Genomic DNA, 22725 nt, shown 5'->3' with positions numbered 1-22725 from the left:
TCAGTGTTTTAAACGCAGGGGCCGGGTCTAGGCCGGGGTGCCGGCAGGGCCGAGGTCAGGGTCCGGGCGGGGGGCCGGGGTGAGCCGTGCGCGGCGCCTGCCCGGAAGCCCGGCCTGCAGCCTGAGGGGCGGCCGGTCGCCCAGTGCCGCGGAGTTGCTCGCCCTCACCGGTCCCCAGGCCGCCTCTTACGGGAAGGCACCCGGCCTCTCAGGGAACATTCTCACTTCTTTCCCGCCTATCCGTGCATCTCTTTAGAGCACATCTAACATCCTGCCTGGCTGAGCTGTTTCTGTGCCGGTCTCCCTCTTCTGAGCCTGTTGATTCCTCTTCCTCTCGGTTACCCTGCAGCATGTAGCACGTGGAAGGCGCTCCGTAAATCCTGGCAGAATGGAATTATTCTTTTTATATTCTCCCTCCGCCCCCACCATGTTTCCCTCCACATTTTGGATGCTTAATAAATACTTGTGGGTGAATTTATTGCAGGTGGTGGTAGGGGGACCTGAAAGGAAAAACTGTAAAGAAGCAGTTTAGTATTTGTTGATAAAAGGCACAGCCTGCCTTCAATTGAGATAGGTTGTGCGTGAGACCTTTCTCCACTTCAGGCTGGTGAATTCCTCAAGGATAGAGGCCGGAGTTTATTTGTTAGCATCTCTCACGTGAGCTGTAATGGGTAAGGTACATAGAAATTGCACCACAAACATTCACTGTTGCATGGAATCTGTCAACGCTCCTGGTAACTCTCAGAATTGTCACCACAGGGGGTGGCAGCGCCCATTTCCGTGGTGCTCCTGAGGGCATGCTGGGGGTGGGGTGCTCTTTGGGGTTTAGGAGTCATGTTGAACTTGCAGGCTTCAGGGGCCCATGATCTCACTTGTTGTTGGTCCTCAAACTTTATTTCTCACTTTTTCAGCAGGTTTGGTGCCTTATCCCTCCTCAAACTCTGCTTTACTTGTTTCTGCCGTCTTAGCTTAGCTTATGATGTGTGCTCTCCTGGCATGCGTGCTTCTGTGTTTAAAACCCTGCTTATGCTTAAAAACTGTCTTTAATCTACTCACATCCCAAGGGGCTGTCTCCTCCCGCTAGCTAGTGCTGCACTTAGAGCCTGTCCTGGGCAGTGTTTGGGCAAGGGACCTTCTTTGTGGAGAGCCCAGTGGGAGCGGGGGTGCTGCGTCACCACCACCTGAAGTAGGCAGGTACCATCCTGTGACCCAGAGGGAGCAAGTAAGAGTTTGCATGGATGTGAGCATGGCCCATTACACTGTGGGTGCCAAAGCCTTATGCTCTTATTTTCTGTGTTAGTGTCGTCTGCCCCACCAAAATGCAGAGCCAGAGGAGGGAAGGGCAGGGAGTGTGCCTCCTCCTTGCGTGTGCTTGGTGTGGCGCTCAGCTTGGTGGCTGCTCAGTGACTACCTTGTGGTTGTTGGAGGGTGTCATGGGAAAGGAGAAGGAACATTCCAGCAGGAGTTGACTTTGTTGGCCAAGTAAACAGGTTGCATGGAATGAGCTACACGTTCCCAGTCAGAAAAGACTGGCCTGCTTTCCTTCCACAGACTTTTACTAATCTAACACCAAAATTAATTTCTTAACCTGTGTAAAGCGGAATACATTAATTGTCACCTACTTGATAAAGATGTTAATATGATTGACATATTGAAAAGCATTTTCAGGTAGTGGATGGAGAACCTCCTATGAAAATTCTTTACTGCACCTGCGCATTGTATTCAAGTTGCCATATCACTATTTTAGCTACCGTGAAACGAACTGCCTCTTTCATTAAGCTAAGCATTGATCCTGTGATATTAATGTCTCTTGTCACTTATAATTACTGCTCACAATTTTAACTGCTAGCATCCTGGGAAAAGCTTAACAGGGACATAGTAAAAAAGTTCCAGTAATATTAAATGCAGGAGAAAAACTATAACATGGCTCCAGTTTGGTGTGGAATGAAAAATTTTAGATCAAATAATAGCTAACTTGATGCAAATTAAATAGTTGTAGCTTGATTCCAGAGAAGGAAGCTGATGTTAGTGTGGGACTGTCTTTTTGTTGTTGTTGTTTTTAAAACGTTTCACAGTAATAAGTAAGCTTTATAGCTGACCTTGGACGCACACTTGTAGGCATACCTCTCCTTACTACATACCATGCAGCCTGATATTTTCTATTCTGTTTCATTTTTTAAAAAATGCTTGTTGCTGGTGGCCGGCCCGAGGCTGACTCGGGAGAGTGGTGCTGATAACACCAAGGCCACGGGTTCAGATCCCATGTAGGGATGGCTGATTAGCTCAGTGGGTGAGCGTGGTGCTGACAACACCAAGTCAAGGGTTAAGATCCCCTTACCGGTCATCTTTAAAAAAAAAAAATGCTTCCCATTATATTGATTTTACAGCAACCTACCACATTTTGAAAAACTCTGGTCTAGAGAACCCAGGACCCTGGCTCGGTGTGGGGGTGGGGAGGAGAGAAAGTCACCACCCTAAAAGTTGGTTTTAGGGCCGGCCTGGTGGCGCACTGGATAGTGCGCCTCTTGGGAAGCGCGGCGGCGCTCCCGCCCGAGGGTTCGGATCCCACATACAGACCGGTTCCCGCTCACTGGCTGAGCAAGGCGCGGGAGCGGCACCAAGGGTTGTGGTCCCGTTGCCGGTCCCGGTCTGGTGTGGGGGCGACACTGAGGGTTGCGATCCGTTGCCGGACACGGAAAAAGACACACACAAAAAAATAAAAGTTGGTTTTAGGGGTAATTAGGAGGTACAGGTTACGTGGGGGGATGGAGAGTGGGAAGAGAACAAAAGTGATGGGGTGCAGAGCCACCCCACTATCTTAAGTGAGTAATGACAGGTGGTCAGGAAGGAGAAAGTCCCTTCCAGAACTTCCAGTCTTAGAATTCCGGGCTGAGCAAATGTCCATCATCGGATGAGTGGATACGGAAAATGTGATATATTTACACAATTGAATACTACTCAGTTATAAAAACGAATGAAATACTGCCATTTGCAACAACATGGATGGACCTTGAGAGAATAATATTAAGTGAAACGAGTCAGGTAGAGAATAATATTAAGTGAAACGAGTCAGGCAGAGAAAAGGAAATACCACATGTTCTCACTTATTGGTGGGAGCTAAAAATAAACAAATTAATTCACTCACACACACACACAAAAAAACCGGGGAGGGCGGGGAGAAGAAGACATAACAACTACAATTTTTTGAAGTTGTTACAACAAGCAAATGGAAAGGACATTCTTGGGGGGGGGGGGGGAGAAGATATAACAACTACAATTTTTTGAAGTTGTTACAACAAGCAAACGGAAAGGACATTCTTGGGTGGGAGGGGGGAGAGGGAGGAGGGAGGGAGGTTTCGGTGATGGGGCATAATAATCAACCACATTGTATATTGACAAAATAAAAATTTAAAGGAAAAAAAAAAAAGAATGTGGCCATTGGAGCAAATGTACATTGAAATTTAGGGACAGGGGGAAAAAAAAGAAAGAAAGAAATTTGGGCTGAGAAATTCCTTTTTTTTCTTGAATCCATTCCCTCTACTATGCCTGAGTGACTTGTAAAATGCTGTTGTGGTTAGGTTCTTCCCTGCTTTAGAACCATTCTGGGACTCCTCGTGGTCCTTAGGCTAAGTTCATGTTCCCGAATGGCTTCGAAGGGTCTCTGGGTTGGGCCTCAGGCTCCTGCTGTCCCAAACTTCTTTTGATCTCTTTCACAGGACCCTCTTGGCCCTGGACCATGTGTGGACTGTTTCTTTTGTCTGGCATGTGCTTCCTAAGTGCCCGGCTCCCCCAACTCTCCTTCTGGGAAGCCTTCCCTGACTTCCCAAGTGTGGATTAGGTACCGATCCTGTGTGCTTCCTTAGCTACAGCACAGTGTTTGTAATCTTTATCTGTCTGTCCCCACAGCCAGACTGAGTTCTGTGAGGCCCAGGCTGTTTCTGCTTGGTACAATACCCCACATGTCGTGGATGTCAAATATTTGTTAAGTGAGGGATTCGAGTCCTGGGAGCGGGTTGATTCTGCCAGCTCCTGAGTGTGGGGTTCAGTGAATGAGATGTTTACAATGGCCTGTCTCTATCTTTTGAAGGTGATTAGAATGACTGGTTTCATGAAGGGCCTCTACACAGATGCCGAGATGAAGTCTGATAATGTTAAGGTAGGTTTGAGTGGGGGTTCCTCCTCTCCTGACCCTCACATTAATGAGTGGGGATTTTTAAATAGAAAGTGTACCGTAATGTGTATCATTTATATGCTGATATGGTTGGAATACTGTAGGGAAAGTGAAGGAAATGGTCAGGGCCCCTCAGATGTTCAGAATATTGCCAAGCATTTGCTGTAAATAGGCACGTGCACCCAGGTGTTCCTTGGTTCTTGTCTAATGTAATTGCACATGTGCACCCAGGTGTCCTGGGTTATAGACTTAAGTATAAAGGATGAGTGGCTCTGATCCACAGTGCCCCTCGCCCCTCAGATGCCCCCGGGGAGGTCGCTACTGCTGCTGTAGGCTGTTGCTGCCAGTGCCCCCGGGACCCTCAGCCACCGCCGCTATTGCTGAGGACTGAGCTCGTGTCATCTGCCAGTGGCTCCTGGGATTTTTCCCGATTACCTACTGTGGATCTGCATGTGAGGGGACTGGGGACCCTGTCTGTACAATGGATTTGAAGGGTCTGAACCCTAGCCCTGACATTGCAAATGGAAACTTAGTATGACTAAAATAATGAAACTTTTTGGCTTTAGTTATGAATTGCTTTAACAGTACAATTGGCTATGATGGCAGGAGTCCAATAACCCCAACCAAAAAATTAATGTAGCTATGGCCCTAACCCTATAAGTGGCGTAGTTGCATAGCTATTGCGTAGCAATACAAATACAAGGTCGATTAATTCATGAATTGATGTATACCCTTTCTCATTTCATTTTCTCACTTGTGGCAAGTGCATGTCATGCTGATTTTATCCTCTGAGAAAGGGAATTAGTATTTCAAAGGTTAATGCTAGGGCCGGCCCGTGGCTCACTCGGGAGAGTGTGGTGCTGATAACACCAAGGCCACGGGTTCGGATCCTATATAGGGATGGCCGGTTTGCTCACTGGCTGAGCGTGGTGCTGACAACACCAGGTCAAGGGTTTAGATCCCCTTACCGGTCATCTTTTTGGAAAAAAAAAAAAAAAAGGTTAATGCTAGCTAGCTTTAATGAATTGTTTTTGTTTTGTTATAAAAGGTCAGTATTTCTAAATGTCATACATTTAAAATAGCTTTTTATATAAATAGGAACTATCCTGTTCCTATTGAACATACTGAAGATAATGCAAACTCTTTGAAGTATTTTAATATTTGTATTTTAAATGGAAACATTTCAGGATAAAGATGCAAAAATTAGCTTCCTACAGAAGGCCATAGATGTGGTCATAATGGTTTCAGGAGAGCCCTTGTCAGCAAAACCAGCCCGAATTGTGGCCGGACATGAGCCTGAAAGAACAAACGAGCTGCTGCAGATCATTGGAAAATGCTGTCTCAACAAGGTAATGCTGCAGTAACAGGTGTTTTAAGCTTACCAGTATTGAGTAACAAAAGTGGAAAGTGAGTGACTTAAATGTAGTGGTGGGTGTTTGAGAAAGGAGTTTTGGTGTTGTCTGTTGAATGCTGTGCTTTGAACCTGATCTCAGCCATCCTGGAGCCTCACACTTAACAGGAGGAGTATTTTAAAACTGTATAATAAAACATACTGGTATGATAACTACAAGTTCTACAAGCTTCAGATATAAAACAGGGAACTTGACAAGTACTTGGTCTGGTGGCTGGAGGACGCATGACCAGACTTCTCAGCACTGCATCCCATCTCCTTTTGGGCCTCCTCTGAGGACAGGCAGCTCTTTCCAGCCAGGGCTTGAGGGGCTACAGGAGCTACTTTTCCTCTTCTGTGGGGCTTATTCATTGTATGTATATACCACGTCTTGCTTATCCATTAGTCTGTTGATGGACATGTGGGTTGCTTCTGCATTTTAGCTGTTGGGAGTAATGCTCCTGTGAACATGGGTGTACAGATATCTCTTCAAGGCTTTGTTTTCAATTCTTCTGGGTATGTACCCAGAAGGGAAATCACTGGGTCATATGGTAATTCTAGGTTTAATTTTTTGAGGAATCACCAGACTGTTTTACACAGCGGCTGCACCGTTTTACATTTCGACCAACAGTGTGCAAAGGTTCCAGTTTCTCCACATCCTTTCCAACACTTTTTTTTGGTAACAGCCATCCTAATGGGTGTGAGGTGATTAGATCATATGTTAAGATCCTGTTAGAAGGATAAGATATTTGTAGAGTTGTGTGGGTCAGCTTTACTGTCTTTGAATAACACACATGTCCACACTCGACAGCTTGGGTAGAGTTGAACCAGAATTCATGTAGCTTGGGTGGGATCTACTGTTATTGGACGAAGTGCTGAAAGTGATAGTTATCAAGAGATGCTGTGCTTTGTGTGTGGTATTAACATTTTCTTTTAATATTTCATCCTTTGAATTTCATTGGTAGACAAAGAATCTGTTTAACGAGCTGCCTTTGAATGCTGACATTCACATTTGTCACATGTGCTAATTTCATTCTACCGTGCATTTCATTTCCTTCCACTTGGACAACAAGCTCTCCAGTGATGATGCAGTGAAGAGAGTTTTAGCTGGAGAGAAGGGGGATGTGAAAGGAAGGGCCTCACTGACCTTGAAGTCTCAAGAATTGGATAATAAGAATGCTAGAGAAGAAGAGTCCAGAATTTGTAAAGATAAAGAGGTGAATTGCAATTTGCACGTCTTTGAAAATGATGTAGTGAGCCTTCTTATAGTTTAGATAAAAATGTTCATAAATGATACTATTCTTTGATTTTTTTTTAGGATAGAAGAAACTCTGAAATAAAAGAGAGAAGTACAAGCAGAGATCAAAAACATAAAGAAGAATTGAAAGAAGAAAGCAAACCTAAAGAAAAGGAAAGGGACAAGGAGAAGAGCAGGGAGAATGACAGAGACAGACATAAAGATCCAGAGAGAGACAAATATAGAGAAGGAGAAAGAGAAAAAACCAAAAACAGGGCCAAGCAAGAGAGAGAGAGGGACAAAGACAGAGGCAACAGAGAGCGGGACAAAGATGCAGACCGTGAGAAGGAGCGAGAGAGGAGGAGCGAGGGAGGAAAAGAGAAAGAGAGGTTGAGAGACAGGGACAGAGAGCGCGATCGAGACAAAGCGAGGGACAGGGACAGACGGAGAGTGAAGAACGGAGAGCACTCCAGGGACCCTGATAGGGAAAAGAGCAGAGAGCATGATAAACTAGAGAAAAAGGTAAAATCTTACCTGAAAACTCCCACCTTTGGTTTAGAAAGAGTTTTCTAAAATGAAACGGTTTTCTCTAAAATGATTTTTGTCTTACAATGTGATTAGGAAACTGGTTTTCTCTTATGCCAATTTAAAATTATGGCAATCTTGGATGCCCAGTAGAAACCCAAAGAGATGCAATTTCTTGCCAGATGTTTTTTGTTTATTTGTTTTTTATTTTGTCATCCCTTAATAGCAGGTTCTTGGTACTTATTAAGGCATTATTCAATAAGCTTTTAACAAGTCCTATTTTATACTCAGGAAGAATTCTACTGGAACATGAGCTCCATAAGCATATAAGCTGGATTTTTTATGTTTGCTGTTGAATTCCCAGCCTAGTAGAATTTCTGACATGTGGTCCATAATAAATATGGAATGAATTGAGAATCTGGGCAAGGAATGATGGACTTTTCAGATCTTGAAGCATTGGATAGAATTATTGATTGAGGTCTCTGTATGTGAAATGTTGATCTTTGAGTAGTGGAAGATCATTTGGAAAAGGAAGTCAGGAAAATATTAAATACTTGGTCTTTTTAGAGTTTAATGGTTCCCCATCAGGCATTTAGAGAAAACAACATTTTTCAGAGTTTGAGCTAATTAGCTGAAGTTGCCCTTGTCTTCATCTTGCCAGATGTTTTAAGATTTATTGCTTTTCACCTCTTCGTCCTTTGTGTATATTTGTATTTGGGTTTTGTTCTGAAGACTTTGGAGTAGCCTTACCTTAGCATTAATGGTGAGTGGTATTTACAAGCAATCTCAGTTGTATGTGTGCTGTCTTTTGAAGCATGGATATTACTGAGTTTATTAAGGATTAGAGCTACTTTCAAAGATTTTTAGGCATTAGCAGTTAAGTACAATAAGGCCTCAGTTTATTGTATTTTTTGTTTAATTAAATTTTCAGGTAAATTTAGGATTGGCTAGAAAATCCTTTTGGTTTCACACTGTGTTTTCTAAATGTGCAAGTTACTTTTGGACTCATATATGTTAGGGCCATTTTTCCAGATGCCCGTTCTTGTGGGAACATCTTATTGTAAAGTGTCCTGGGAAGGTGGAGAAATCACCTGGTCTCCAACTGCTGGAAAGGAGGAAGGAGAGGTCTGGAAAGGTTCAAGATCTGCCTAAGTGATGTGGCTGGGCAGTGAGGGGCAAGGCCCACACTGGCCCCCGTGGCAGTCCTCTTGTTTTGTGGCATCTTGGGGTGTGACTCCAGGGGAGGGCAGTGGGCTCTGTAGGACTGACCCTGCAAGAATCTGTAAACTGGTCTTTTCTGTGGAAGTCAGTACAACCCTCTTTGAGATCTGTGTCACAATAGGAAAGGGTGCCTATCCCAAAGACTGTTGTGGTCTTGTTAGTCATTGAGTCTTGTGCTCTACTGGGAACTTCGGGGTTTTCCTATCTAAAATACAACTTTTTTCCCTCTCCCATGCACATCCTGGAGTAATGTACACTGTGATGTGTCATAAAAACCTGGGTTTTCGGGCCGGCCCGGTGGCGCACTCGGTAGAGTGCGGCGCTTGGGAGTGCGCCGGCGCTCCCGCCGAGGGTTCGGATCCCATATAGAGACCGGTCCGCTCACTGGTTGAGCGCGGAGCGGGCGCAACATCAAGGGTTGCAATCCTGTTGCCGGTCGCAGTACGGACGCGACACTGAGGGTTGCGATCCCGTTACTGGTCACGAAAAAAGACAAAAAGGAAAAAAAAAACAAACCAAAAAAACCCCTGGGTTTTCTTGTACGTTTTGCAAATCACAAAGACACCTCCCATCTTTTGCCTTTTTTTTTTTTTTTTAAAGAGGTCTAAGAAAAAATATTTTTCACCGACCTGATTTTTCTGAGGTGCTAGCATATTCTGGTGTATTTTACTGTATGTGATGCAGCCCCTGAATGCAGCCTTCCCCTCCTGTCGAGGTCTTCAGACCAGGTGTTCCCATGTTATGGTCACTAAAATTGCTGATGATTTGACTAGTTTTTTAGAGAGAAAAACAATTCCAAAGAGAAATTTTTATAGGCTGATATTTGGGAACATATCAGAATCAAATGTTAATAATGGCTTTGTTTAAAAGTATTTGAGACCTCAATGTAGTGACTGTTTTTATACTCTAAGCTGGTACTTATTAAGTCAGATTTGTATAGAACTTTCACAGTGATTTCGCTTGTATGGCTCTGCTGCAAATCTGTGGGTTTCTTTATCCAGCCTGTGGATCTGGGGAGCAGCAGTGTTGTCTCCTCTGGTGAAAAGCGCTACGCAGGCGTGAGCTGCTGTGGGACTCCTCCCAAAGAACTTACCCCAGTTCCTAGCGACTTTTGTCAGGTCAGCTCTGGGGGTGCCATCCCCTCTCTGGGAGGTAGGACACTCAAAAGTTCCAACCTGGGCTCTGTCACAGACACTCTTTACACTGGTCAGATCCCATGCTCTTGCCCATTTGGTTTTTGTCTAGAAGAAAGGAGGAGGAGATGTTCTTAGCTGCTTCCTGGGCTTTCGTGAAGAAGAGGTCAAATGGATATGAAAACATACTGAACAGGCAAGAGTGTGTCACACTGAGGTGGTTAGGTTAGACTGGCCACCTGTGGGTCTGGAGCTCCTCTCCTAACCACCCCTCTCAGTGGGAGTAGCTGAGCCTGTGAAGATTCATGGTAGCATGTGTGAGGTGCCCGACCTGAGGTCATGGATAATTACTGCTGATACAAGCTGATACATTCATAATTAACTTATGAGGACATTTGATTGAAATATTGAACACGCATCCTTTGCTTTTTAGTCTTTATGGAGGAAAATCTCAATGACGATAATCTGTTCTACTCCTTATTGAGACGTGTCTTCTAGAGAATTGATTTAAGGTGTGAGATGGTGTTTCTTGTGGTGTTTCGTGTAGTTTATGAGAGTTCTTTCTTAAAGTCTTAATCCTTTGCTTAAGAAGAATCACTACATTCTAAAGTTACCCTATTATCAGAAGATACAAATAGGAGCAGTTTTTCCATGGGGGTTGGAGGTTTATAATGTTTGTTCCGTCCCTCTTTTCCAAATCCTCATGTTTAACTGGGGCATGTTTTCAAGAAGTTCGGCCTGGCATAGGGGTTTGGCATTCTATGTAGTTTCCTGAGAGACAGGAATGTTTGTTGTCCTTGCCCACCTATTCTGCCCTGTATGGGAAGAGATCTTGCCATTTCCTCAGAAGACTCTTTGGAAATCCAAGCAGAATAACAATAAATAATCAGATCTGGAGTGGTTATATGACTTTCTTATGGGAAGAATTGTCATGCCGTTGGTCAGTGTTATGTAAAATATCTTGATATGTTTTTAAATGTTATAGTTTTTTAGATGTTATAGATTTGAATAAGTCCAATGTTTAAAGAAAATTTTGTCTTATAGTCACCAAACTCAGGGGAGATGTCTAAGAAGTTGTTGGAAGGATCTTTGAAAGACTCCAAAGCTGAAACAGAGGTAAACCTTAAAAAATAATTTTAAGTGATATAAACTTGTTGTGTTGAGATAATAAATGCTGTGTCCTCTCCTGGTCACTGAGGTGTAGGAGGAGAGTGTGGTTTGGGTTTACACATAATAGGTTCATCTTTATTTTGTTGTATAAGTAATGACTTAAATGGTTTACCATATGATAAAATAGATGGGGTGTGTTTATTCTCGTGTTCTGTGGGGCACTGCTGGGTTGACTTATTTGACAAGTATGATGTGTGGAATATGAAGGGATTGGGCAGTCATTTGTGGGAGAGGGTGGATGTGGCACTCAGGATGAGTCTGGGAGAGGATTATGTCACCAGGCAGATGGGGAAAGGGAGGGCCAGCTAGAGAGACCGCTCCAAGCTCTGCTTGGCCTGTTTGGACCCTGCAATGTGCTCCCTATGGCTGGGGTACAGTCGGGGCCCATTGTCCCCACATAGGCCATCCTATGGAGGTTAGACTCATCCCAAGCAGCAGGGAGCCGCTGCTTTCATAACCTAATTTGAAATTTCAGAAAGTATTCAGGCAGCTGCAGGGAAGATGGATTAGGTGTGGAATAGAGACTGGGAGGCCAGTTAGGAGAGGTAGTGAGACTTGGACTGTGGTAACAGAGAGAGGGACAGTATGTGCTGTTTTCTTCAATTTGTGTTCCATTTAAACACAGTGTGTAAGTTTTTACCTCCGATGTTTACAAATGCATTTAATAATTAAGTGCACAGCAACTGAGGTTGAGTCCTCGTAAGCCATCTGATAAGACAGTATTTCTCAAAGTGTGGTCAGCAGATTGCTGACCCTTTTAGGGCTGTACAAAAAGATCATATTCTAAATTTAGGGTGAAAGGGGTTTTGGCTTCCTCATTCACATTCTGAGGTCTTGGGTGCTTAGTTGGATTGAGTTGGTATCAGATCCCCTCTGAAAGCACATGGATGCTATTGTTTTTCATGCTTATTCTTCCTCAAGCAGAGCTTGAGAAATAAGTTTGCTATTGGTATTGCTGTGTAATGCATCAGTTGAGTTTTTTTCATTCTCCTTTCTTTAAGGCTGAGATTTCTGCTAGAGCATCCAGGTCATTGATGACAAAAACATCAAAATGGCGATCCAAAAATTCAGTGGAAGGTACTGCAAAACTTATATCTAGCTGAAAATATGGATCTTAATTTCTTTGCCTTAATCACAATATCTAGTAGGAAAGAACTCCTGTTGCTGGAAAACAGATCTGCTGTGTCTTGGAATGAACGAAGACTGTGTGGGATCAATGAATATCTGTGGCTCTTACACACACATGCACATGTGCCATGAGCTCACAACACCAGGGGCAGAGTAGCCCCTCTTTGCTGGAGATCTCTGTTGGAATCTAAAAGGTGTGATCGAATTTTCATTTTCCAGGAATATTTATCAGTCATCCACATTGCATCAACTCTTGTCTTTTGCATTGGTAGGCTAAATTTAATTGTGATGTAGGCTGCACATAAAGAACATATAGACAGGTGATGTTTATGTGTTTAAAAAAGCAGAAATTATCATGAGTAATCATGATAAGACATGAAGCTTGCAGGCCTGGCCTGGGGTTTGCCCAAGAATAATACCTCGTTAGAACAGACTAGCAAATAGGACAAGAATGCCAGGCAAATGCAGGCAAGTCCTGTTGGAGGCCACTAGTGTTGGAGGCTGACTTTTAATTGAAGTATGAAGTTACTTTGAGTGAGCGGCAGTAGTTTCTGAACAATCATCCTTTTCCCAAACTGTAAGTTAAAGAACTGTGGCAAGAATGTAGTAGTTGGAATTTTTCATTTAAAAATGAAACTTAGACGGTAAATTGTACTCTTTCCCAGTAATAAGTGATGCTTTTATGAACATCTTTGTGCCAGAAGGCTTTACTCTCTTTTGGGTGACATTGGTGGGATAGGTTGCTGGAAGTGTGATCCACGGGTATGGAGGGAGTGGACGTTGTAAGGTTTTAGCTCCTGTGTGCCACTGACTGCGCCCTCTACCCCATACCTTCTCCAGTGTTTTCAAGGCTTGCTGATTTTGAGAGGTGAAAAATGAAAAATTTAAGTACTAGTGAAATTGAACATTTCATGTGTTTGTAGTTTTCACTGGCTTCTGTGATGTTTGTTCTTTAATTTGTCTGGTTCCTTATTGCCTCTGTTTGGAGTCTCTCCTTATTAATTTGCGTGTGCTCCCTGTACATTAAGGATGTCTGCCAATTTTTAAATGTTTGTTTTTTATATTTTTTTCAATCTGTTTTTACTAATTATGTTTGGCTTGGTTTCTGATTTGCCTGAGTGTTTAATTTTTATGTACTTGAAACAAAGCCGCTAATATTTTTTTTGGTAATTTGTCCAGAGATTTGAGAGATGAAGATTTATGTTTTATCATACCTTTTTATATTGACTCTTTTTAGTTATCACATTTTAGTTCAAGGTATATGAAGAGGCTCTGTGATGCCTTTTGTTGTCTGGGGTTTTTTATTTATTTTTTTTACTTTCACTGTTCTTTGTTTTACTACTAGTTTCTTATCGTTCTTTTCAAAAAGCTTTTAAGCTGTTTCGTTCATTTTGTTTGTTTATTCTTCCAGATGAATTTTAAAATCACTTCATGACTCAAAGAATCCCACCTCCCACAAATAAACAAACTTTTCAGGATTTAATTGGATTTATGTTAAACTTACGCTTTTGTTAGTTCGGGAAGATCGGAGACCTCTACTTTCAAGTCAGTAAACCTGTCTCCTGCTCTTTCAAGATGTGTGCACATGTGCTCAGTTGTGTCAGTCAAGGGGATTGCTCAATGGTTGCTTTTGTTTTTAGTTTTTTTTTTTTTTTGAAATGGTATCTTTTTTTCCCTCATCGTTAATGATTATTGTTGGTATGTACATGCTTTGTTGATTTTTGTAACTGCATCTTAAGTCTATCCTTGTTGCTGAATTTAATCCAGTAGTTCTTCCATTGATTCTTTTGAGTTTTCTAAGCAGACAGTCATATCACCTGCTGTTCTTTCCTAATCCCTCAGGATATTTGCTTCTGTGCTTACTGGTGAGCTTGTGCCATGGAGTTCTTTCCGTATGATCTTTAAGAGATTTTATTATCAGACATTAAGCTTCACTCATCTGTCAGCAACTTGGTGGACTCTTGCCTACTAGCCAGGCATGGATCTCACCATGGGTCCTCCCGCAGCAAAGCTGACACTCCACTCCAGTGTTCTACCTCACTGAAGTGGGTTGGCATTTGGGAAAATGCCCAGCACCTGAGATGCGTGAGACACAGGACTTCTGTGTCTGCTCAAGGGGATGAGCCTTGCATTTACTGCAGAGTGAGGGTATCGCATTTGTTAGATATACTTTGACTCTTAAAGCTGTTCTAGAATCCACATGGAATCCAAAAAACATTCTCCATAAGTATATGGTAATATTTGCTTATTAATTAGTCCATTATCGTAGAACTGATCACTTTGAATTAGTGAGTACATTTTAGTTTCATTTGTTTGATAACTATGCAGCATTATAAATTAAACTTAATACATATTTTCATTGTGCAATTTCATATCAGGAAGAAGGGGCTCTAGAACCAGTGAAAACAGTCTTTCCCCTGAAAAAGAACATAACTCTTACTACAGTAAAGCTAAGAAGGAACATACCGTGAAACGGCTCGGTAAGACTAAGCAAGCCATAGTGGAGGCTGCGAATGAATGTTTGTGAGTTTAGACATATTGCTGCCTGATCCTTTGCTTCTGTTTGACCACTGAACCAGTGGTGCTCTGTGGGTGTGGTCAGCAAAGGTGTGGCCTTACTTGACGTGGGCTCAAGTTGAGCACTGCTGTCTGGCCAGAGTGGAGAGGGGACAGAAGGGTATGTGGGCCCCACTGGTAAGAGCCACAGTGCTGCTCCCAGCCAGGTGAAGATTTCCTACTCTAAGTCAATCATGGGCTGAAATTGACCATTTGAGCCTTTCTTTATTCTGCGGACATTTATAATAATAAAGAGAACACGGTATATACATTCATGTTAGTTAACAATGGGCCTTTTTAAAGGGAAATGAAGCGAAGAGAGAAGCGGGGATGAGGGGTGTGGGCAGGGAGGGCCTCTCTGAGGGGACATCTGGACAGCATGCTGACTGGAGTGAGGGAGAACATGCAGGTGTCCAGAGACCCTGAGCAGACACCCCGAGCTGAGGGCAGGCCTGCCTGTGTGAGTGACAGGAAGCCTGGCTGGCAGGGCTAGGGTGGAGAGAGGGATGGTGATAGGAGGAGGGGCTAGGCCAGTAGACGGCATGTTTTACAGTATGTGTGGGCGGATGTCCTCGGAGGGTTTTAAGTAGGATGGAGGCAACAGTTGACTTATGTTTTAAAAGGACCCCCTAAAGCTATAGCAATAGTATTGCTAAGTATCTACGCCGGTTGTTGGGTTAGGTGATAGCTACGCTAATTGTCTGGCTGAGCATTTCATAACTAAAGCCATAAGTGTTTCATTATTTTAGTTATACTAAATTTCCATTTGTACTGTCAGGGTTAGGGCTCAGACCCTTCAAACCTATTGTACAGACTGGGTCACCAGACCCCTTACATGTAGGTCCACACTAGGTAATTGGGAAAGACCCCGGGAGCCACCGGCAGACGACATGAGCTCAGTCCACAACAGTAGCAGCAGCAGGAGCAGCAATGGCAGTGGTCTCTTGGGGCATACCAAGGGCACTGGCAGCACCTCCACCCAGGTGGCCCACCTCTGCCTCCGGGGGCACCTGGATGGTAGGGGGCCCTGTGGATCAGAGCCATTCAGCCTTTATACTTAAGTCCATAACCCAGGACACCTGGGTGCACATGCGCAATTACATTAGACAATAACCAAGGAACACCTGGGCACACGTGCATGTTTACATCAAATGCTCAGCAAGATTCTGAACATCTGAGGGGCTCTGATCATTTTCCTATGTTTTCCCAACAACCCCCTTTTAAAACCATAGAGGGGCAGAGAGGCTGGAGAGCAGTGATGAGGTTGCTGTGGCCTAGAGATGGTGATAGCTTGGACCGGAGTGCCAGTGGTGAGAGTGGATTGGGTTTGGGGTATACTTGCTAGTAGACATGACAACTGTGCTAATGGAATAAATGTCACTTGTTAGAAAGGAGAGGAAATCAAAGATAAGACCCATTTCAAGAGGGGTCTGGGCACCTAGACAGTGGTGTTTATTGAAATGGAAGGTTTTGGGAAATGCTGGTCAGTGGAATGGGTGGCATTGTCAGGAGTGCTGTTTTGGATGCATCAGTGCGAGGTGTCTGTGCGGCAGCCAAGTAGGGGTGTCGAGTAGGCAGCTGGATGTGTAGACTTGGAGAGGAGGCAGAGAGCTGGAGAAAGTGAAGGTAAAAACAAAAGATTGAGAGTTCTTAGCACACAGGTGACATTTACAGCTGTGGACCTTCATGGGATAATTAATGCAGGGGTGTGTGTAGGTAAAGGGGTGTAGTGAGCTCCAGAGCCTGTCAAGTTTTGCAGGTTAGAGAGGGGGGAGGAGGAGAATTTGGGAAAGGAAACAAGGGCAGCAAGTTGGAAGGAAATTTGGAGAAGGGGGTATCCTGAAGGCTGAGGGAAGGCGGTACTGGCGAAGGAGAGAAGGGCTTCTTGTCAAGCTCTCCCGAGAGGAGAGTCCCGTGGAGGCTGAGAATTGGCCAGTAAGTTGACACAACAGTTTGTTGGTGACCTTGGAATAAACTCCCTATAAATCCCAACTAAAGCAACCGAACAGAAAAACCTTTCCAATATTTTAATCTGTTGTTAACTATTTTATGTCAGGAAGGAAGAAGGATAATATTTCAGCTAAAATTTTAGACCCCATAGTGTCTGGATTAAATAATGAGCCAGAACAGGAAACTACAGCTTCAGAAATAGGTAAGAAAAATATATTCCTTAGTTTAAATTCCTCACCACTTTGATATGAAATGCAAAGTATTTACATCTTAGCGTAGTTATAAATTATTTTTTTATTATTCTAACCACCTTGGTGTTTATCAACTTTTTTCACCATTTACTGAAGATCAGCAATTTTATTTGCTTTAATTTGCTAAGTTATGTGATAACTTTGTTAAGTTAGTTTTAAGTTAACCTTTATGTGCCTTTTTATGTGTAACTTATTTTTACATTTAAGTCAAAATGCTTTCTTAACCTTGGTATTGGAATTTTACAAAATGATGTGAATGATTACTTAGAGGAGTTATTTTTTATATCCTGGTCTGCTTTGTTCTTTTAAGAAAATGCTCCACAGTAAAGACTTTTATTGTGCGTGCTTACGGCACATTGGGGAAGTTGTCTGGTTGCTTACCGAGTTTCATTTAAGGTTGGCAATGTGTTGTGAACGAGTCCTCATCCTGCTGACACCTAGGAGTAATCCTGGATTTAGTATCAGTAACTACATCTACTGTGACTTCAGGCTAAATTCTTCAAAAATATTAGAATTCTTGAGTTGTATTTAAGGAAAAAAGTGGTGTAAATTTTGACTGTAGGAGAAGATGAAATTTTTTCAGGGCTCAACTTGCCTCTTGTCCATCTGATTTTTTAAAATTCTAAAACTAGCGGGCCGGCCCGGTGGTGCACTCGGTAGAGTGCGGTGCTTGGGAGTGCAGCGGCTCTCCCGCCGAGGGTTCGGATCCCATATAGAGACCGGTCCGCTCACTGGTTGAGCGCGGTGCGGATGCGACACCGAGGGTTGCGATCCCGTTACCTGTCACGAAAAAAGGCAAAAAGGAAAAAAAAAATTCTAAAACTAGCGGGCCGGCCCGGTGGTGCACTCGGTAGAGTGCGGTGCTTGGGAGTGCAGCGGCTCTCCCGCCGAGGGTTCGGATCCCATATGGGGACCGGTCCGCTCACTGGTTGAGCGCGGTGCGGATGCGACACCGAGGGTTGCGATCCCGTTACCTGTCACGAAAAAAGGCAAAAAGGAAAAAAAAAATTCTAAAACTAGCTAGAATAGTGATAATCACATCTTTCTATACATGTGTGTTCCCCTTCAGAACTCACATTTCTAAGAGGAGGTATGTTTGTAAGTGTTGTTACTCCATCATTGGTACAGCAGGTACTGTGTAAAACTTGGAATTTTATTCCAGGTAGGACAGCTGTATGTGATTTATCTAGCTCTTCACTAGTATGGGATGACCGAATAAAAGTTTACTAAACTGCACAGAATGATTTCTTTCTGATGAAAACTCTTTTCACTGTGGGCATGCTTGTTATAATTCAACCACATGTTGGGAGAGTGTATTTCGTTTTTGCGGGAGCTTTTCTCATCCACGGGCTCCTGTTGGGGGAAATGCCCAAGTGTACTCCAGTCCTGTACTGCAGTAGAGGAGCAGATGATGGTGAAAGCGTGAGGGTGGAGACTGCTGGCAGCCCCTGCCCGTGTAGCTAGGACCCAGAATCTGAGACAGTGTGACCTCTTCTGCTGTGCTGCTGACCTGCTTCATGGCCTTGAGCATACTGCATGGGTGGGTTCTCCGAGCCACAGTTATCTCATTGTAAATGAGAATAAAAATACCTGCCTTGGAGTGAATGAGATGGATGTCCATAAAGTGGCTGCTACTCAGTGGTGTGTGTTACCCACAAGTCTGCTTTATTACAGATTACTGCAGTGTAACTGACAAGCCCACATTAGGGTGAGACCAAGCTCCTTTTGAGATGGTACAGTGGATTTAAAATAACTTGGAATTGTTCTTTAGACATATGTTGAGCACTTTGTAGATATTATCTACAAGTTTGAAAATAATATAAGCTTAGTCACTAAGTAGTACAACTGCGAACTGTTTCTCAGCTGGGCTGTTTGCAGAGATTAGAATGAAACCTAAAGCCACCTGGTGGGGTGAGCAGAATCTCCTGATCTCACGCTGTCCCTGGGTGGTGGTGGGGTTTGGAATAGTGGCCGTGAGCAGAGCTGGTGCTCTGGAGCATCCCCGGCCCCTCCTTCTCCCCCATACTCTGCTCCCCTGGAGTCCTGCCTCTGTACAAGCCTTGGGTCCCCCCATCGTGGTCACAAGTGTTGTCTTGCACTGGTAGTCATTTAACTTTTGGAGTTCTGAGTTTGCCAGCAGTTGTTATAGCTCCTTGATTTCTTCCATTAAGTGTGATTTCCAGATCCACTGCTGTTGGGTCTGCTTAATGAGCCTTTGCTCACAATTACCTTTCATTCTTAGTGCTTCAAAGAAAAGTCACGTTTTCAAAGAAAGCTGGCCCATACTGTGTCTGCTGCCCAGGGCCTGAGTGGCACTGTTTTCTCATCATAAGAGAATTTGTGGGTTTTGTTATCATTTTGCTTTTGCAGGTGGATTGGAGAGTTTACCAATGAATCTATCCATTTTTTTCTTCCTCCTAAACACGAATGATTTTTTTCCTGCAGTCCATATTCTAATACAAGCTGTATCACATGCCTTGTTCTCTTTCAGTTGTTTAACAGCTCCTGGTTTTTCTACAATATTAAGTTGTATCTTTATTTTGCTTAGTTTGCCTCATTTCGTTTTTGTTTTATGGTTTAAACTATTTTATTGTAAAAAAATCCAGAAAAATAGGAAGAATAGTGCAATTAACACCCATATACCTCTCATCTAAACTCAGTAGTTCTAACATTTTGCCATATTTGCTTCATCTATGGTTGTACATTTTTATGAACTATTTCAAAGTATGTTAACAAACATCCTAAACACCTTATTTCTAAATACTTCAGCATGCAGCTAAAAAAAAATATTCTTTTACATTAAAATTAAAAATTATTGTCATGGGGCTGGCCCGGTGGCGTCGTATAACTTCGTATAATGTATGCTATACGAAGTTATGCATGCTTATTCTTCCTCAAGCAGAGCTTGAGAAATAAGTTTGCTATTGGTATTGCTGTGTAATGCATCAGTTGAGTTTTTTTCATTCTCCTTTCTTTAAGGCTGAGATTTCTGCTAGAGCATCCAGGTCATTGATGACAAAAACATCAAAATGGCGATCCAAAAATTCAGTGGAAGGTACTGCAAAACTTATATCTAGCTGAAAATATGGATCTTAATTTCTTTGCCTTAATCACAATATCTAGTAGGAAAGAACTCCTGTTGCTGGAAAACAGATCTGCTGTGTCTTGGAATGAACGAAGACTGTGTGGGATCAATGAATATCTGTGGCTCTTACACACACATGCACATGTGCCATGAGCTCACAACACCAGGGGCAGAGTAGCCCCTCTTTGCTGGAGATCTCTGTTGGAATCTAAAAGGTGTGATCGAATTTTCATTTTCCAGGAATATTTATCAGTCATCCACATTGCATCAACTCTTGTCTTTTGCATTGGTAGGCTAAATTTAATTCCGAGGGTTGCGATCCCGTTACCAGTCACGAAAAAAGACAAAAAGGAAAAAAAAAATTATTGTCATAAAATAGTGTCTCGAAATTATTGTCTCACTGAACAGAATTATTTCCCAGTAGCATCTGAAATCCAGGCTGTATTCTGATTGTCCAAAAAAAGTTTTTTATTTTTCAAAAACACTGGTTATTTGATCACATTTAAACTTAGATATATTCAGCGATTCAGTGCAGCTAAAATTTGCACAGAACACTGGCAGAATGACAGACTGCTTGCAGTTGTATTTTGGGCTCTCCATCTGATTAATGAGTTTCAGTAGTAGTAACTGATACAAAATGGCTCTTGGCAGCCAGGCACAGTACAACTTGCTTTATACACATGATCTCATCTGCCTCTTAGGGTAACTGCATGAGGGAGGGCAATCTGGCTTAGGAAGGTGAGGGACCTGCTCCAAGCGTAGTGCTTGATGAATGCAAGCACTTGTGCTGGAACTGAGGAAGTCTTGACAACAGGGCTCACACCGTTACCTATGAGGCTTGGTGGTTACCAGGTGGTTCCAGACAACAGATAGAGCTCTAATGCATTGGGGTTTTTTTGCCAGTTCATAGTAATTTTAATGTTTTATAAGTGCATTGTTTACTTTTGAAAGCAATTATTTGACACACTGATTAATCTGCCCTCTGTGATTAAGAATTGATTATAGTATTGGTGAATATATCATTTGTTTCATGCTCTATTTGCGTGAACTTGGGGTTTAGTAAAGCTTACTTAATGCCACTAAAGCTTTGAGAAGATAAAACTGCAAAGTGTCACTGGTCTTGAACTACCAAAAAAAGATAATGCATTTGTAACTGACATATCATGATGGTGGGTTTTTTTTTTTTTTTTTGTCTTTTGTCTTTTTCCGTGTCCGGCAACGGATCGCAACCCTCAGTGTTGCCCCCGTACCAGACCGGGCACCGGCAACGGGATCGCAACCCTCGGGGTCGCTCCCACGCCTCACTCAGCCAGTGAGCGGGAACCGGTCTGTATGTGGGATCCGAACCCTCGGGCGGGAGCGCCGCTGCACTTCCCAAGCGGCGCACTTATCCAGTGCGCCACCGGGCCGGCCCCGTGATGGTGGGTTTTGTAGAGTATAAAAAATGTTTGATACTTTCAAATCAAATATAACAACTTAAAATTATTAGGGTGTTTTCTTCTAAAATTGGTAATTTGCCAAGCTTATATTTATTTTAGGGTTTTTTTTTTTAGAATGTAATATTTCATGTTGATTCTTTGGCTGCCCTCTATAAAATATCATAATAAACTACTTGAATCAGACTGTTTTAAGTCAACATAATTTTTTATGGATTGAAAATAGTTTTCTTAAAAAATGAGTCATCTATTTTATATAGTTCTATTACATAAATAAGGCAATTCTTTGATAGCTAATGACAGGTTGATTCTGATGTCAAATATTTCTTTAAATAGTTTTAAGAAATTGTAAGATCATGGTTCAGGAAAAAGAACATTTTTCCAACTTTATTGTTGTCTCCTTGTTTCTTTTTAGAGAGTGGTGGGGGCCTTTGATGATGGGTTAGTTTTCCAGCTCTGGGTCTTGCCATAATTCAAAACCTGTTCCTCTAGCACATCCTCTGCCCTTTTTGTTTATAATAGGGAAATATTTTATTTCTCGGGTATTTGAACATTTTTTCTATTTTCATGAACTTTGGAACATCAGTAATCAGTAGACAAGTATTTGAGAGTTTTCTGTATGTCTAGGACTGTGCACTATGTCAAAAATATTTTTCTTTCCTTCCTGCTTTCCTGAAATAGCCACCTGCTTGCTCCTGGGCATGGCTGTCATGGGGAGGAGGGTGGAGACTGGTAGTGGCAGGGCATTCTAGAAACGGGAAGCGACAGGGCCAGTTTCCTTTGGCTGGAGGCCCATTCACCATCTGGGGGGCCCTTTCCCAGAACCACATGTGGGGGAGGTACATTCCAGAGGTGTGTTTTGAAAAGCTGCCTTTGGTCAATACTTGGTAAACACTCCAAATCCTTGGAGTGTGGGAGAACATAGATAAGTAAGTGCACCATGTTGATGAAGCTGTTGGTCACCAGCCCTTCAGTGCACAGTCTTAATGATCAATTTTAAACTGTTTTATGTCAGGAACAAAAGAAGCTAATACTTACTCAACCAGTATTTCACATGATAATTCCACTAGTCTGTGGCATGAGAATACTGAGCCATACCCAGCAGCGAAGCAGAAAGGTAAGAACGATCCTTCTCCCACCCTTCCTGGTGAGGGGAGGTGGAGCACTGAGTGGCGCTCACTGCCGGGCACTTGCTGCTCACAGGGACGCAGCCTGGAGCTGGAGCTACCCCTCCCGCGCCCCTGGTCCGAACATGGCAAATGAGTCACTTCTGCTTCTTGTATAAGCTAGAATTGAGCAAGGCTGTTGCTTGGTAATGTGAGGCTCACTCCTGTGTTTGCAGTGTGCTTTCTGAGTAAGATAAAGTGGCATCATTCGTGACTCGGGGGGTGTCATCAACGGTCCCAGAAAGCAGTTTTCCCTGAAAGCCCACCCAAGAAGTGCACCACCCGGATTTCACATCTAAAGGGGAC

The 22725-nt window shown here is 43.0% G+C and overlaps 1 protein-coding gene across 1 annotated transcript in view; it reads left to right on the top strand.

Annotated features, from left to right (window-relative positions):
• Window positions 1-4063: 4063 nt before the first annotated feature.
• The window catches only part of TRAF3IP1 (TNF receptor-associated factor 3 interacting protein 1), a 67010-nt gene continuing 48348 nt past the window's right edge, over window positions 4064-22725 (top strand). The window contains exons 1-8 of the mRNA XM_008586042.1: window positions 4064-4156; window positions 5359-5520; window positions 6635-6778; window positions 6880-7320; window positions 10722-10793; window positions 11849-11924; window positions 16588-16683; window positions 22269-22370. Of these exons, the coding sequence (XP_008584264.1) occupies window positions 4064-4156; window positions 5359-5520; window positions 6635-6778; window positions 6880-7320; window positions 10722-10793; window positions 11849-11924; window positions 16588-16683; window positions 22269-22370 (1186 nt within the window). The remainder of the gene's footprint in view (window positions 4157-5358; window positions 5521-6634; window positions 6779-6879; window positions 7321-10721; window positions 10794-11848; window positions 11925-16587; window positions 16684-22268; window positions 22371-22725) is intronic.

Source organism: Galeopterus variegatus, unplaced genomic scaffold (genome assembly GCF_000696425.1).
Source record: "Galeopterus variegatus unplaced genomic scaffold, G_variegatus-3.0.2 Scaffold108, whole genome shotgun sequence".
NCBI lineage: Eukaryota > Metazoa > Chordata > Mammalia > Dermoptera > Cynocephalidae > Galeopterus > Galeopterus variegatus.
This window is presented reverse-complemented; position numbering and strand designations above follow the sequence as displayed.